The sequence below is a fragment of the Epinephelus moara genome, chromosome 5 (genome assembly GCF_006386435.1).
Source record: "Epinephelus moara isolate mb chromosome 5, YSFRI_EMoa_1.0, whole genome shotgun sequence".
In the NCBI taxonomy this organism is placed as follows: domain Eukaryota; kingdom Metazoa; phylum Chordata; class Actinopteri; order Perciformes; family Serranidae; genus Epinephelus; species Epinephelus moara.
Window position 1 is genome coordinate 34,391,423 of NC_065510.1, and position 15,200 is coordinate 34,406,622.

Consider the following 15,200-nt stretch of genomic DNA (forward strand, 5'->3'; position numbering starts at 1 on the left):
GAGTCAGTCTGACTCTGCAGTTCAAAGGAATTAACTCATAATAGTCTACGTGCAGTCAACATGCCTCAGCTTGTGTTACATGACTGTTTTCTGCAAAAAATACAGTCAGCGACTTCTGCTGAAGAAGCTTGTAACTGATCCCTCATCTCAGGTGTAACTTCAGGCTGAGACAAGCACTGCTAGTGTTTTTTCTACAGGACTAAAGGAGGAATAAAAACCAGGAGACGCCTTACAGATTTTTCAATAAGGTCGATGCAGGGCTGCAGGTCGAGGCCGAAGTCGATGAAGCTCCACTCGATGCCCTCCCTCTGGTACTCCTCCTGCTCCAGGATGAACATGGTGTGGTTGAAGAGCTGCTGCAGCTTCTCATTGGTGTAGTTGATACACAGCTGCTCAAATGAGTTCAACTGTAGGAGAGAATGAAAGAAACCACAATTCAGTTGAAAGAAAATTAAAATCCCTCTCTGTCTGAAGAGCAGTCTGGCTCACAGGATCTAGACTGTGGGTATAAACCTGCCATTGTCCACCTATTTCAGACAGATTTCTCCTCCCCTTTTGCCTCCCTTGTGTTACCGTTTTCAAAATCCCCATCACTACGTGAAACTAGTCTAACATAGCCAGACCTATCTCCATATTGTTTCTGTACTGTGAGTGAAATAAAAACCTCTGAGCTAGCAACCTACATGCTAAACATCTTTTAATGTTTCATGTGTGTGCTATCTTTTGTGGGGATTTAGCCTTTATAATGTCAGGGTGTACCTCCCCACCAAAACAAGTTCCCTCTTACTGTATTTTACAAAGGAACGATTACTGCATGCTGGGCTTGGTGCAGCCCAAGAGGAATGTCATTGGTTTAAAGTATTACAAACAACCCAAAGCAGTTTTTTCTCTGAATGCAGCATTGTGATTCCGCCAGACCTATCTCACACTGTGCTTGTGCTGGAGACAGGTCTGGCTATGTGAAACTAACTGTAGAATGACAGGGCTGCAGACTTGAGCGTCATATGGTTTCACCTGCTCTGTGCTAACAGTACAGGTACTATTAAAGACACTACCAACACAGCAAAACCCCACAGGTGGTTTTCCTTTTTTGTCCTGTTGCTTTCTTTAATAGCATGCAGCATTAAACAGACTCCTACACTGCTGACACAAACACACAGAGTGGCTACGCCAGTAGAGCCCCATCAGAGTGCTCTGTCTGGTCACAGAACTAGAGTTACATTGCCTGAAACACCTCACCTCAAAGATCTCAAATCCAGCGATATCAAGGATGCCTATGAAGGAGGCTCCCTGTCTCTTGGTCTTGTCCAGGGCCTTATTGATCCTTATGACCAGCCAGCGGAACATCCTCTCATAAGAGGCTTTGGCCAGAGCCTCGACAGCAAACTCAGCTTGTTCCTGGGTCTGTGCCTTCTGGACATAGTCCCTGCCAACCTGCAAAAAGAAATACTCCACTGTCATCCTGCGATAATACAAATATCTTATTGGCCAATTGACAAAATCTTGTTCACCAGGTTCAAACATAACTGGGAAAAATAAACTCAATCATCAGCTGACACAGAATGAGGTCAACATGTCATATTGTTGAATGTTAATGAAATGATTATGTATTGGTTGCTGTGCGGACCTTGATTCTGGGGGACAGGATGGCTCGTGTGAAGTCAGTCACATTGATGCCCAGCAGGTGACACACTTTCTGGGCAGCTGGAGGTGAAACATGGGGGTCAGATTGGAGGATGTTGTGTGAATTGAGAAGGTTTGACCAAATGGAGTGAGAATGACAGCATGCGCAGAGGAAATGGTGTTGAATCTGATAATGATGATGGTGTGTCTGTGTTCATGTGTGTACCTGTGTCATCGGGCATGGAGGCCTGGTCTGAGTGACGCTCCTTCTTGAAGGACATGTTCCCCAACTGCAGCACGGCCGACACCACCTTCAGCAGACCTGATGTACAGACACAAGAGGTTAAATGTGTAGTTCAATGGTGTTCATTATGTCACTTGGTGGTGGTTGTGACACGTCTTTATCATCGTTATTAGGGAGGCATGACTGTCCTCGGCCACGCCTCCCTACTATCAGCTGATTGACAGATCAGCTGATAAAGACGCGTTACAACCACCACCAAGTGATACTTCTGAGGAAGGCAGAAGTTTCCGCCGAAACATGTCAAGGTATGTAACATCCTAACACATGTCTGAGATAAAAGAACAACTAAAGTCATTATCAGGTTAAATGTGTGCTGCAGAGGAGAATCACATGATGAAGAATATGTGCCACCAAACCATACATTTGATAATCTCAGCCTGATTATGTATAATAAGATATTAAAAAACAAACTCTTTAAAAGTTGACTGATAAAGCAAAAAGTTAAAAACCATAACTCTGTTTCACATTCAAGAATGTCACTGAAGTTTCTCAAAATATATTCTGATAAAGCTGTGCTTTAACACATTAAAATTAATAAATAAGATGCAACAATTAGTTGATTAATCAATGGAAAATGAGTCAGTGTTTTTTTAATGAACAAAACTGCAAATATTTGCTGGTTCCACCTTCAAAAATGTGACTGTGTGTTTCCTTGAACTCTAACAAATGTGTTGAATGTATTTTCTTTCTCAAAAACATTCACAAAGCAACCGTTTTAAATCTTGCATTGTTAACATCCATGTTTACTAGCTAGCAGTCTTCTTCTTCACTGCTTTTGGTGGCACATTGCTGCATTTGTTGGAGCATTACCATCACCTGCTGAGCAGTGGAACAATGTGAAACATATCACCTGCGCGTATGCATGTTCACCCTTGTGCATAAGATAAAAATGGCTGTTTATAAAGATTCATGACAGCTCCCCAAATGTGAAGCCAAGACATCTTAATGGCCTCCTGGTAGCAAGCTGCAGTATAGGTCATAAACCCCGCCCCCTCCACGTTAGTGGCTGGAACATGGACCAAACTGAAAGACCAAATTACACATCAAATGAATTTTTAACAAAGATGGTTTCTGTCCTTTCAGGTAGTTGACAGAAACACCGATATATGTTTGAGTGTTTTTCTTATAAGTCGTAACTTGGTATAACTTATAACTGGCTATAACTTGGTAAAGGGGGTTTGATGTCACAGTTGACAGCTGTGTGTTCCAATTGGTGTGCTGGTGATCAATGGCACTGCTTGCCAGCGGAAATTCAATACAGTGGAAATTGCTACTACACAGACTCTGGTTCCAAATGACAACATTAGCATGAAATGGCAGCCGCCGTTATCAAGGATATTTTGGCTTCATTTTTGTACAGTGGAAGGAAGTGGAGACGTGTGGTCCATCTTTATATACAGTCTTTGCAAAGGTCCTAAACTCAACCTTTAATTGATACCAAAAATAACTCTTAGTCACAGCTCTATAAACAATAACAAAACAGCTTATAGGTACCAATTCTTTCCTCCTCTGGGATGCTCATGATCTTAAAGGCTTCTATGGTCTCAGTGAACATGTCCGTGTCCTGCTGGCCAGGAATTGTCATGTTTCCATTGGACAGGAAACGGTACTTGCTGTAATCCTCCAGGCACAACTCGGCTAGATGGTGAAAAAGGGGAAAGGGTTATTTATTGAGAACTGACCATGTTAACAGACTGGTTAAGCTGAGAGGGATCTGGTAATATATTTTCATTGGCTTGCTAAACTCTGGCTTGAATGCATACAGCGTCAGCACTATCATACTGTAGAGACTAATAACTGAACTAAGAAATGGGAAGCTCAGTTTTCATTATCAGTGGACTTCCTGTGTATCTCTATAAGTTGCTCAAATAAATGTCTTGGCTCTTGAACTGCAAGTCACGTTCAGCTCTCAATAAACCACATTTGCCGCTTTCTGCAACTTTCATTCACACAGCCCAGTTTGATGCATTCACACTGTAATAAAAAGTCTCACAGCGCAGCTTATCCCCTGCTCCTGTCAGCATGTAGTAGAAGACGTGGAAGCTTCGCTCATCTTTAGCTTGTCGGATGGCCCGAGACTTCTCCAGCAGATCTGGTGACATCTCAGTCAAGGACAAACAAACGCAAAAGCAAATGCAGCGGCATCTTTACAATGCAATAACACAAAACTGGATTAACCCACAGGGCCTCAGGGGCCCTGACACACACACAGGTTGTTTTTGTAGTACTTTGGAGTAATGTATTTTTCTAAATTTGTTTGGTTATGTGCACTAAAGGACAATTTAAGACTGAAAAGTAAATAACCTAAAGGTTGTTCATGAACCTGCATTTTGACCCAACCTTGTGGCCCCACCCTACAGAGGGGCCCTGTGTCAAAAACTACTTTTACTACTTTGTTTGTTATGTTTAAATGAAACAAGTCCTTAAACAAATTTGCCGAGTCTAATTATGTCAAACTAATTACAGCAGCAATTCTAACTGGTTTCTGTCTCCCTTGGCAAAATGGGGTTGGGGGAAGCGTATGTCTTCCCTGTGGACGCCTACAGTGACAAATTAATCCAGCCCTTAACAGAACTAATGAGTAAGTAAGTAGCTTTTCAAAAAGGATACAAGTTTCAATGTTAGCTCCAACGATGTATCCGTTGACGTCAAAGTTGATCCTGATGAATTTTCCCTACAAAATAAAAAAGAAATCATTTTGAGATGCAGGACTAATGATGTTTATATGGTTGAATATGATGCATTTAAAGGCCCTGAAACCTCATCTCCACAATTACCTTTTTACTGTGAGTGTTGGGGTCCCACATAAACAGAAATGAATCTACCAAAGTTTGAATACTGTTGTTTTATTTCAAAGATGTGTGCTTTTTTCTGTGCTTTTCACCCTGCCCACTTCACTGGTTTGAAGTGGGCAGGGCAGGGCGTTAAACTCGAACCTTATAACACCTAACGATGTTAATCAGACCTTTATTTCAATTAATGCGTATTAGACATTAAAAGGGTAAGGTTTTAGGGGCTTCAATGCTTTCTTACAAATCTTGAGGAGTTGTCATTCTTGACGGTCTTTGCGTTGCCGAAGGCCTCCAGAATGGGGTTTGCTTGCAGCAGCTGTTTCTCCAGTTCACCCTGAAGGAGAGGACACAGTGTCAGAAACTACAGGCTCTAATAACACTTTATCATGACTCTGGGTTGCACATCAGTCAAACAAGCGCAACTTTAAATCATGCATTTTCCTGCAGCGCTGCAGATCTCTCACTGGCGAATACAAACGTAAGATCTGTGCAAAGACTTGTTCATATTATAAAAACAATTCAGCCTGCAAAAGAATTACCTCAGGGGATATTATCATTGCCCAATCAACCACACACAGACACAGACACACACACACACACACACACACACTGAATCCAGCACATTCCAACACACATACCTGCAAACCCACTCAAGCACAAACACCCTGTAAGACCATCCCTGTCCATGCAGGCACAAACAAGAGCACACAGGAAGCACACAGGCCTGTTAGCCAAGATCCCCCAAAGGAAATGCAATAAGTTACATACTACGACCCAATAACAAAATCAAGACTGACAAGATTGAGAAAAAAATAGCCCTGGGTGGAGTGGGATACGGTCACCTAATATGGCTTGAATACTACAGGCACACACACTAAGGTGTATTTGGGCATTTGAGACAAACCTCAGATAAGGTTACTGCATTACTGCTGTGTCCCTAAGCAGTTCACTGCCAGGAGGGAAATAATCGTTGATCAGACATCTCTTAATCCTCCAAACCCACAGCAGACTCTATTGTGCAAGGAAAACTTGTTTTTGATTTTCAAAGGAAACTATTCAACTCGTGTCTAAAAGCTCATGTCACAGTTTTTTTCTTAGTTGTTTGAGTTGAAAAAGGCTGACATATTAAGGACTTATTTGGGAGCTTATTACCTTTCTTGCATAGAGTTTAATGACAAGATGAAAACCACTTTCATATCTGTATGCTGAATATGGCACTAACCCCTGCAGCCAGTTAGCTTCGCATAAATCCTGGAAACATTGCTAACCTGGTTCTGTCCAAAGATAAAAGTAAATCAAAGTGTAAAAATGTCAAGTTGGGATTGAAGGAGGTGTGGGGTATGTGTCAGACCATTTCTTACACCTTTTGGTTTTTGATGGGAGTCTAAGGTCCCAGGGTCATGTTTCCCAGGTCAATATCCTCTTCTTTAAGCACATTAATTAAGGAGACCTTTCAAAGGGTTTTATGTTCTCAGCAATGTTTTTAAGTCAATATGTTGAAATCATCAACCCACAGCTTACAGCCTACTGATGTCATACTCAAATTTGTGGGCAAGACAGTTTTCTTAACTGTACACAAGGATATCTCTGCAGTGGCTGAACCAATTTTTACCATTCAAACTGCATTTAAAATCGCTTATCTCCCTTCGTTATTTTGCAACTGAACTGTGAAGATAGGTGACGATGCCCTTGGGAACACAGCACCATGTCAACATAGGGATGACCCATTTTTCTAAAGCATAAACAATCAAGACAAAACAAGTTAGTTAGTGATCTTTAGTGGTGATGGTAGATGGATTTTGTTGGTTTGGACAGAGCCAGGCTAGCTGTTTTCCCCCCTTTCCAGTCTTTATGCTAAGCTAAGCCAAACCAGCTTCAACTTCATATCTAACATACAGACATGACTGATATAGAACTACTCCTCTCTCTGCAACAAAATGGTTGGAGCATATTCTTTAACTGTCTAACTATTCCTTTAAAACCACAGACTATATTTGAATGCATTTCCTTCAAAACGCCAGACAAAGACAATAAAACGTTTCTTGTTAGTAGTATGAACATTCAGACACCATGCATATGGAGTCAGAGGGATGAACTCACATGTGACAGAACTGCACTGCCCTGGAGAAGAGGTAAAAAAAGGGAGAGAGTTTAACACAATTGGTACCAACTTCAGCACACAAATTACATAACTGCAGAGGAAACCTGGTGTCACCTGATGAATCATGAAGAAGGGATTTATTAGACACTGCACGTAAAAACTTGTGAAGCAACCTACATATTAAGAATACGAGTACAAGTACACACACATTCACGTCTGCACTCTGCTTTGCTGTATGTGGGTTTAAGAGAGGTGAGGCTGGCACGTCGAGGCCTGAAAGAGGAATGTGCAGTAGTCGCCACACAGCTCGTTCAGGTAGACTACATTATAAAGATGGACTAAATCAGGGGAAGAGCTGGGAGGCAGGAACGGGCAGGAACATCAGAGGAGAGAGAAAATAAAGATGGGGTTTCCATCGTGTTCTTTCGAAGTCTTCGGATGAAACCATGGAGGAGTGAATTAGACAGAAATGAGGAAATAAAAAACACACAAAAAAAAGTTGTGACTGACCTGATCTTTCTTGGACTTGAAAGATGAAGCAACATGGGCAAGATACTGAATGACCTTCTTGGTATTTTCAGTTTTCCCTGCTCCTGATTCCCCACTACAGAAAAAGATCAAATACATGAAAAGATTTAGACACATTATTTGTATCAGTCAGAGGAGTCAGTATACTGAACATCGTGGTCCTACGGCATTAAAAGCAACACATTACACAACAATTAAGACAAGGTTTCCAATAAATGGAGGCCTGCATAGCCTGCAGAGATATAAAGGAATATGTTTCAAAGGTCAAGAAGAAACTTTGAATCTAAATGTTTTACCGAACATGGGTGAAAAACTTTGCACCAAAAAGTGCACAGTAAACACTATTAACTTTTACATGTGCAATTCCAGACAAATTTATTATGCTGATAAGATTCATCTGATATTATCAAAAGCTCTGCAACTAAAAAAAAAAGACTGAGGTGAGATTGTGTTGGCAAGAAAAATGTAGCTCAATTGCACAATTTATTGAGTCTTTAGGGGGAAACAAAATTCAAGCTTGATATTTCAGACACTGTATGAATATGTGCAAAAAATACTGATCACTTAAGAAAAACTGCACACTGTTCTAAACCAAGTTTCTGGGAAGATACCAAGAGGACAGAGTGACCTACGTGCAAAGGATGGACTGGTCCTCACGATCTGAGGGAAAGAGAAAAAGGAAAAGTCTCCATCAGTAAAAAAACAAACAAAACAAAAAAATCACAGGTAGCCAAAGTTAAACTCAGTAATAATATGGCATTTAATTGTTTAAAGGGACGGTTCACCCTAAAAACAAAATTACATTTTCTGGTGTGAGTTGCAGTGTTGAGATATCGGCCATAGAGATGTCTGCCTTCTCTCAAAAAAAAAATGCATATGAAAAACATAACAGTAATGTCTCTTTTCCAGAATGCACTCTGAGCACAAGCCCGCCTGCTATTATATTCAAAAGAAGGCAGACATCACTATGGGCTATATCTCCAATATTCAACAACTCACATCAAAGCAATCTAGATTGATAAGTAGCACCACAGGTGAGAGGGAAAATCTGTATTTTTGCTTTTGTGATGAACCATCCCTTTAACTTAGTTTCAATTTAGGGCTGAGATGATTGGTTTATTAATAAATTATCTGGATTCAGCTGTTCAAATGTGAATATTTGTTTCTTCTTTGTTTACACCGTTGTGAATTAAATATTAAGCATATCTGGCTTTTGGACCAATTTTCAAACAGCACCACGGTCATGTGTGTGTGTATCAGTGTGGACACACTTCTACTCTATGTACTGTAAATATCCTGCAGCAAACACACAGTTCCTCTTAACAAACATAACCGTGGTACCCTGCATCATGCTCCTGTAGGCCGTGTCTGTGATGGCGTAGATGTGAGGAGGCATCTCATGTCTCTTCTTGCCCTTGTACATGTTGACTATCTCCTCTGAGTAGATGGGTAGGTGTTTGTAGGGGTTGATCACCACACAGAAGAGACCAGAGTATGTCTGGGTAAGAGACAAAACAGTTACTGTCAGAGAGGCAGACACGCGATAGACCCCAGGCAGTGCTCAAGCACCTGCCCTTGGGAGAACAAAGTGAGGAGGGGAGAGGAGAGAGCAAATAGCCTGATTGCTGCAACAACATAGGCCTTCTTTGCAGTTTAGAGAGGCGTAGATTGTTGGTATATCATTTTATTTATTCAGGGAACACTGTTTTTCGATTTTGTGTAAAGATTTGTTGACTGTGATGGTTATTTACGTTATAGAGCACTAAAGTGTGCACAATGCGCATTGTTTCCTTTGTTGCTATCTATTATAAATAAAAGATAGATGTGAAAAATGAATGTGTATGTCTAACAGCTGCTAGATGCATATAGTACAGATGTAAGCTAGACAGACATTTCCCTGCTCGTTACTGTGCACAAATACACTGTATGTATACTTAGGCCTCAAGGTGCTGGCAAATAGAAATCTCCTGGGAGGGTGCACCACTTTGTGTGCACAAATTGGGGTTTTTTTGCACCAAAAAGTGGAAGGGAGCCCTTTTTTGCACTTGAGCACCTGCCCCGCAAAATGTCTGTGCACGACACTGCAGAGAGTTAATGCAACCAGCTACGTGAGTGCACACAATAAATCTGCCATGACGAGAGATCTATAACATGATATAAACACGTGTATGCATCCAAACTCACATAGATGAGTCCAGAGTAGTATCTCTCCTTGAGGTTGTGCAGCACGGAGGCCTCGTTCAAACAGGTGAGCTCAGCCATGTCCTCCACCTTGCTGAACTTGGGTGGGTTCATCTTCTGAATGTCATCCTTGTTGACCTTCACCTGAGATTTACAGAAACAAGACACCTGTCAGAGGAGCATCCTGAACAAGACTTTAGATCGTGGAAACACATTTATTAGGAGTCAATTTTAACATCAATGCAAATATGCAAAACACATTCAGACTCAAGAGAAATTCGTAATATTCACCTTCTTGCCCGAGTCCGTCAGCTCCACCAAACACTCCTCTCCCTGCTCCTCCTTGATGGAGCCGGACTCGAAGCCCAGCTTCTCAGAGGGGACCCACACCAGCTTCTTAGTGGCCCAGTCGGCCTGGGCCAGCGGATTGTTCCCGCCACTGCGGTCCCCATACAGGAACTTCTCTGCGTCACTCATGGTAGCTTTAAGACAGAGTGAGAGAACATTTTAAACTAACACGAAGCCATTCAGAGGAGCCTGACCTTTGAAAGTTAGCCAGCATAAATAAAAGTAAAATAATTGATATTCTAACCAAGAACATTATTGGTTTAGAGCAGATAGCTTCACTGCGGGTGCCAACTGTTGTGGTGTGAAGGAGAGGGAAAACTTCTCACTATATGTAGGCCCATTTAAGATTTTCTACCATTTTAGATTCTTTATACAACAGTTTTTTTCCCGCCACTTCACCACCAAATAAAATGCATTCTTCCCCAAATTAAAAGGTTTAATTAATGAATCCAGAAAAAATATGGAAATCACAATGCTGCCATCCCAGTCAACCAACACTGATGACCGAAACAATAAAGCCACAGATAAAAATCACAAAAACTGGATAAAGAAATTCATGTCCCAGTTTCCCAATTTGAACCAGAAAGAAGATATTCACTAGTTTTTAATATTCTATATTATTTTGCAGTAATAGGTTATCAATATTCTGGTAGGCGTGGCCAACAAGCCTTGACATAAACTGCCTGAAGTCTTGAATTATGAACTCAAAGTGTTCCTACAAATTAGGAATTAGGTTAGGACACTGTAAATGTAATCATAGCAGCTTTTTTGCATGTCATCCCTCCTGTCGTAACTCATTTCCTATATTTTCTCACAAGAGGGTTAAAAAGAGAAGTCACAGTGTCATATCATGTCTTATCATTGGGGTACAATGCATGCGCAGTGAAATGTGGTCTGAACCTGCTGAAGAGCTTAATAGCTGGTGCTATCACTGAAAATGGGGATGACTGATTGATTACACTAAGGTGTCTGAAGTTGACCTTGAGTTGTAACATATTTTATTAAAAAAAAAAAGAAAAAAGAAAAAAAAAAAAAAGATATGGGTGAGAATTAAAATTCGGCAATTAGTAAAAAGGTCTTTAACAGACCATAAACATATGCTTACTTTACGAAAACGTACCAATAGCCGCCACCAATTCACGTGTACCCAAAAGGTTCTGTGAGGACGAGCGCATCCGAGTAGGCTATAAAGACACCATCCCTTTATTTCTAGTGCCGTCTGCTGTAACTCTAACTCTAACATCGCAGTTGCAGTTACATTGCACATGTCATACCCCATAGTACCTATGGCGTCAAAGGGCCTTCTTTCAACAGCCTTGCAATCTAATGAAGGCAAAAATGTCACAACACATATTTAAAAAAAAAAAAAAAAAACACATTTCTGTCCTTCAAAAATAAAAACGATAATATTTACAGGTCTCTATAGTGCTGGTGTTGTGCTGAGCTGCATTATACTAAGAACACTTTGCACACTGTCCAAATACATACAGAAGAAAAACAGAAAGGCATAAAAACCCTCCAGCGTAACAACAGTTTACACTGTCTTGACTTTGCGTGTCTTGAAACTACAACAGTCTATTATTGGTGCTTATCATGTGACTCAAGCCGTCACTCATCGTGTGTGATATCCAGTCTGAGTTTGTATAATGACTTTTAGTGTTGACATGTGACTCAAACTTTTCACATAAACATTTAACCGAGCTGTGTGAACTGACATAAACTCGTCAAGGCGCTGAAATGCACTGCTGTGTCAGAAGGTAACAACAGGAGGCACATTTACCACCACAGCAGCTGTCCCTTCATGTTGCAGCATATTATTATGAGCATGCGACCTCATTTCCTACGACCTATAAACCTAACTGCGCACTGAAGTGCTTCAAAACAGAGAATATGGTAAAAACTCACTATAGCATTAGCAATCTAAATATTATGCTACTTTATGATCATAGGAAAAATCCCATTAAGTCAAACAACTTTAATTTCATTCCTTGCCAATGTATTCATGACCTGAGGCTCATCACAGCCATACAGAGCAATTAGTCATTTTTCACCTGAGCTCTACGGTACAAGTCTCGCCCACTACATCTCTACCTGTTCGTCCTTTATTCCCTGTCTGACTCACATTCCTTCCTCACCAGCTCATTACACAGAATTCCACAAATTCCCGACTCCTTCTCCCACTCCTCGTTATCTACAACCCTCTCTTTAAATGTGCAATTTCCGCCACAGGTAACAAATGAGCAGCTATTACATATTCGGCTTCAGGACGGTGAGGCTGGCTCCGAGCATTTCAAGCCTCTGACACTAAGTTATGTAAAAGTCCTGGTAAAAGTCGGTGGAGTGATGCTTTGCAGTCAGAGGCAGGGAGGAATGTCAGGAGCAAGTCTGGGCAGAAACAGAAGTGTCATTATTCCCCAACCACACCCTGGAGAAGACTCACAAAACATGAAAATACCCTTAGAGAGATACAATCCATCACATCCATTCTGCTTTCACTAATCTCTTGAACTAATTAATTGCTTGGGATAATCAGGTCAGCAGATCATTACAATTCATAGAATACATGCACAGAAACATGCAAAAAAATACATTATGACAAACAAAAGTATGACATTAATTCATTAATATCAAAGTAAACGCTACAAGCAACAGCAGCTTGAATTCTTGTTAAAAAAAAGAGACTATTTTTTAATTATCTTAGAGGATTATACATGTGACCGTAAGTTATTCCTTACAGAGAGCTTTACAGGGGTTCCTCCTAGCCTTTTTATTTTTTTAACCTTCAGTAAAACAATGTCTTCTTGCATCTACTTATCAATTGATTAGATAAAGTGAGTCGAGTTGTGAGTGGCTAAACAGAAGAGTAAAGTCCTACCCTTTGATTGTTTGATTAACTATCCAGTATTTCACAATAGAAAAGCAAAGATTACATTTTTTTGTTCTTAGCCGTCATCTTGGAACATTTCAGATTGATCTTGAAACAAACAAACACACAAACAGAAAACACTGTCAGTGTTTTGATTTACTTCTGAGACAGGAAAATCTATCACTCTTCAGTTGTTAAGGATTTATACACACCGATCGGCCAAAACATTAAAACCACTCACAGATGAAGTGAATAATAGTGATCATCTTGTTACAGCGCGATGTTCTGTTGCACTCATGTAGATGCCAGCTGACACACCCACTCAAACACTGTTACAGACCAAATACCCCTCCCTCGTGGCAACGGTACTCTCTAATGGCAGCAGCCCCCCCCCCCAGCAGGACAATGCACCATGTTGCACTGCAGGAACTGCCCAGGAATGACCGAGGGAACATGGAGAAGAGCCCAAGGCGATGACCGAGCCCCAAATTCCACATCTCAAAAGCCAGGTCCAGTCTGGATTGGGCTTGGCTCAGGACCTCTTGTGGGTGTCCTTTGGTGTCTGGCATTGGGGCACTGGCGGCGGATCCTGTGGGTTGTGAGGTAAGGTACCAGCACATCCCCCGCAAAGGTGTTCAGGTGGATGGAGCAGATCAAGTAGCATTCACATGAACACCAGGACCAAAGCTTACCCAGCAGATCATTGTTTTGTAACGAGATGATCAATGTTATTCACTTCATCTGCCAGTGGTTTTAATGTTTTGGCTGAACAGTGTACTTGTCAAGTCAATTTCATCCACCTCGCCCCAAAAACACAAATTTGCCTAAAAGGGTTTTATAATCAGTGTAGCTTATGACACCCTGACATTGTCCAATTGTAAAAATGTGTAACTGTGTTTTAACTTTTCATCAACTAAGATGTCTGTTATACGTCTATGGCCCGGCACCATTTTTCAAAATCTAACCACACCTCAGCAGCAGCAAGAGCAATTTAGTGCATGGACAGATGAGTTTGCTTTTCCTACCCAGGCTGCAAATTTTGGATAAAGAAAACTCCCAACTATTCCCATGGAAATAACTGTAAATTAAAACCAAGCAAAGATTTTCTCTTCTCAATCAGGCGGCACTACTCATACAGCTCTTATATAAATGTTTATATGTGACAGTTTGTTCAGCAGCAGCACTTTAGATCAGCCGCCTCCTCTCAAGTAAAGGATAGATGATGAAAGAACAGCTGAGCATGTGTGTGTTTGTGAGTGTTTGAGTGTGTGTGGGGGGAGATAAAGAGACAGTGAGTGAGTGTGTGTGTGTATGTGTGTTTATGGAGCGAGGGATAAAGGGATCAGTGCACAAGGTGTCATCTGTGTCTCTCCTAAGTTCATTATGTGCTCAGACTCTTGGACATCAGTGGGGGAGGAGGAGGAAGAGGAACATGTATTCTGCTTTCACCATGTAGCACTGAAATCAAACCTGCCGCAGAGGTCAGAGAAAACTAAGAGCATCACGTATTTACAGTAAGTACAGGAGGTCTTGAATGCATCATCAATACTCAGGCTGAAACCAGAAAATCCTCAAAACACGACACCCACACAGAAAACCTGTGACATTCACATGCATGTGGCTTCATTGTTGAAGCTATCCATGGGCTAACTTCCTCAGGAAGTTGCACAAACTCAGCCTCTGCACATTTTGACACTCTGTGGCTCAAAACGAAAAGATGAACTGCTTCAATATTTACTCGCCGGTATCTCTTCAAAACTCAGAGTCAACACATCCCTAACCTCAAGATGAAGAATTAAGTCTTAGTGTCTGATGGGAAGGGTTTTCCCACAAGGATTGCACCTAAAGACTATTTAACCATGTCTGGAAACAGAGTCACCTTGTTAACCTTAGGAGCTTTTGGATTTAGTTTTCTCTGCATGCACTCCTATTGTCTGCACGGACATGTTTAATCTGTGTCTCCTGTGTTCTTTAGTCTTATCGTGCATGTTTATACAGCATCTACAGTCTCCTGCTCTCTCCTGTTTTTGGCTGCCAGTCAATCCCTTGCTTTATCCGGGCTTCCATGGCGCTTACCTAACAGAGAGAGCACAAGCCTGGCCACCTGCAGCCTGGCCGCTGGTACGAGGCCGGTGGGGTGAGGGAGTGATAGCAGGTCGAAATGTTGGGATTAGTCAAAGTATGAGTGCAGTTTGCAGTTGTGCAGGTAGATAGCTGCTCTGTATGCAAACTGAAAATATATGTGCAGCAGTTTTTAGCAAGAGTGTGTTTGTATTTGACATTATCTATAAAAAGGTGATGAGAGCAGAATTAAGAGGACTGGGAGGGCCCCAGATGTGGCCGAGCCGTTTAATTTCCGGCCTCAAAAGAGGAAGAACTGGCAAACTCTTTCTACAAGTCATCAGCAGAGAAATGCCGGAGCTGAAACATTTTAAACTCTTCACCATCACCTCAAAG

At 41.3% G+C, this 15,200-nt stretch overlaps 2 protein-coding genes across 2 annotated transcripts in view; one reads left to right on the top strand and one right to left on the bottom strand.

The window, feature by feature from the left end:
* The window catches only part of LOC126389773 (myosin-10), a 667,776-nt gene that overhangs the window by 159,614 nt on the left and 492,962 nt on the right, over positions 1-15,200 (top strand). The gene's annotated exons all lie outside the window — the stretch shown is intronic.
* The window catches only part of LOC126389774 (myosin-9-like), a 34,406-nt gene that overhangs the window by 18,145 nt on the left and 1,061 nt on the right, over positions 1-15,200 (bottom strand). The window contains exons 2-15 of the mRNA XM_050043643.1: positions 9,821-10,011; positions 9,533-9,673; positions 8,690-8,846; positions 7,981-8,008; positions 7,331-7,424; positions 6,820-6,840; positions 4,961-5,053; positions 4,538-4,601; positions 3,921-4,019; positions 3,422-3,565; positions 1,850-1,945; positions 1,628-1,704; positions 1,240-1,434; positions 234-407 (exon numbers count right to left, since the gene is read on the bottom strand). Of these exons, the coding sequence (XP_049899600.1) occupies positions 234-407; positions 1,240-1,434; positions 1,628-1,704; positions 1,850-1,945; positions 3,422-3,565; positions 3,921-4,019; positions 4,538-4,601; positions 4,961-5,053; positions 6,820-6,840; positions 7,331-7,424; positions 7,981-8,008; positions 8,690-8,846; positions 9,533-9,673; positions 9,821-10,006 (1,569 nt within the window). The 5' untranslated portion in view covers positions 10,007-10,011. The remainder of the gene's footprint in view (positions 1-233; positions 408-1,239; positions 1,435-1,627; positions 1,705-1,849; positions 1,946-3,421; positions 3,566-3,920; positions 4,020-4,537; positions 4,602-4,960; positions 5,054-6,819; positions 6,841-7,330; positions 7,425-7,980; positions 8,009-8,689; positions 8,847-9,532; positions 9,674-9,820; positions 10,012-15,200) is intronic.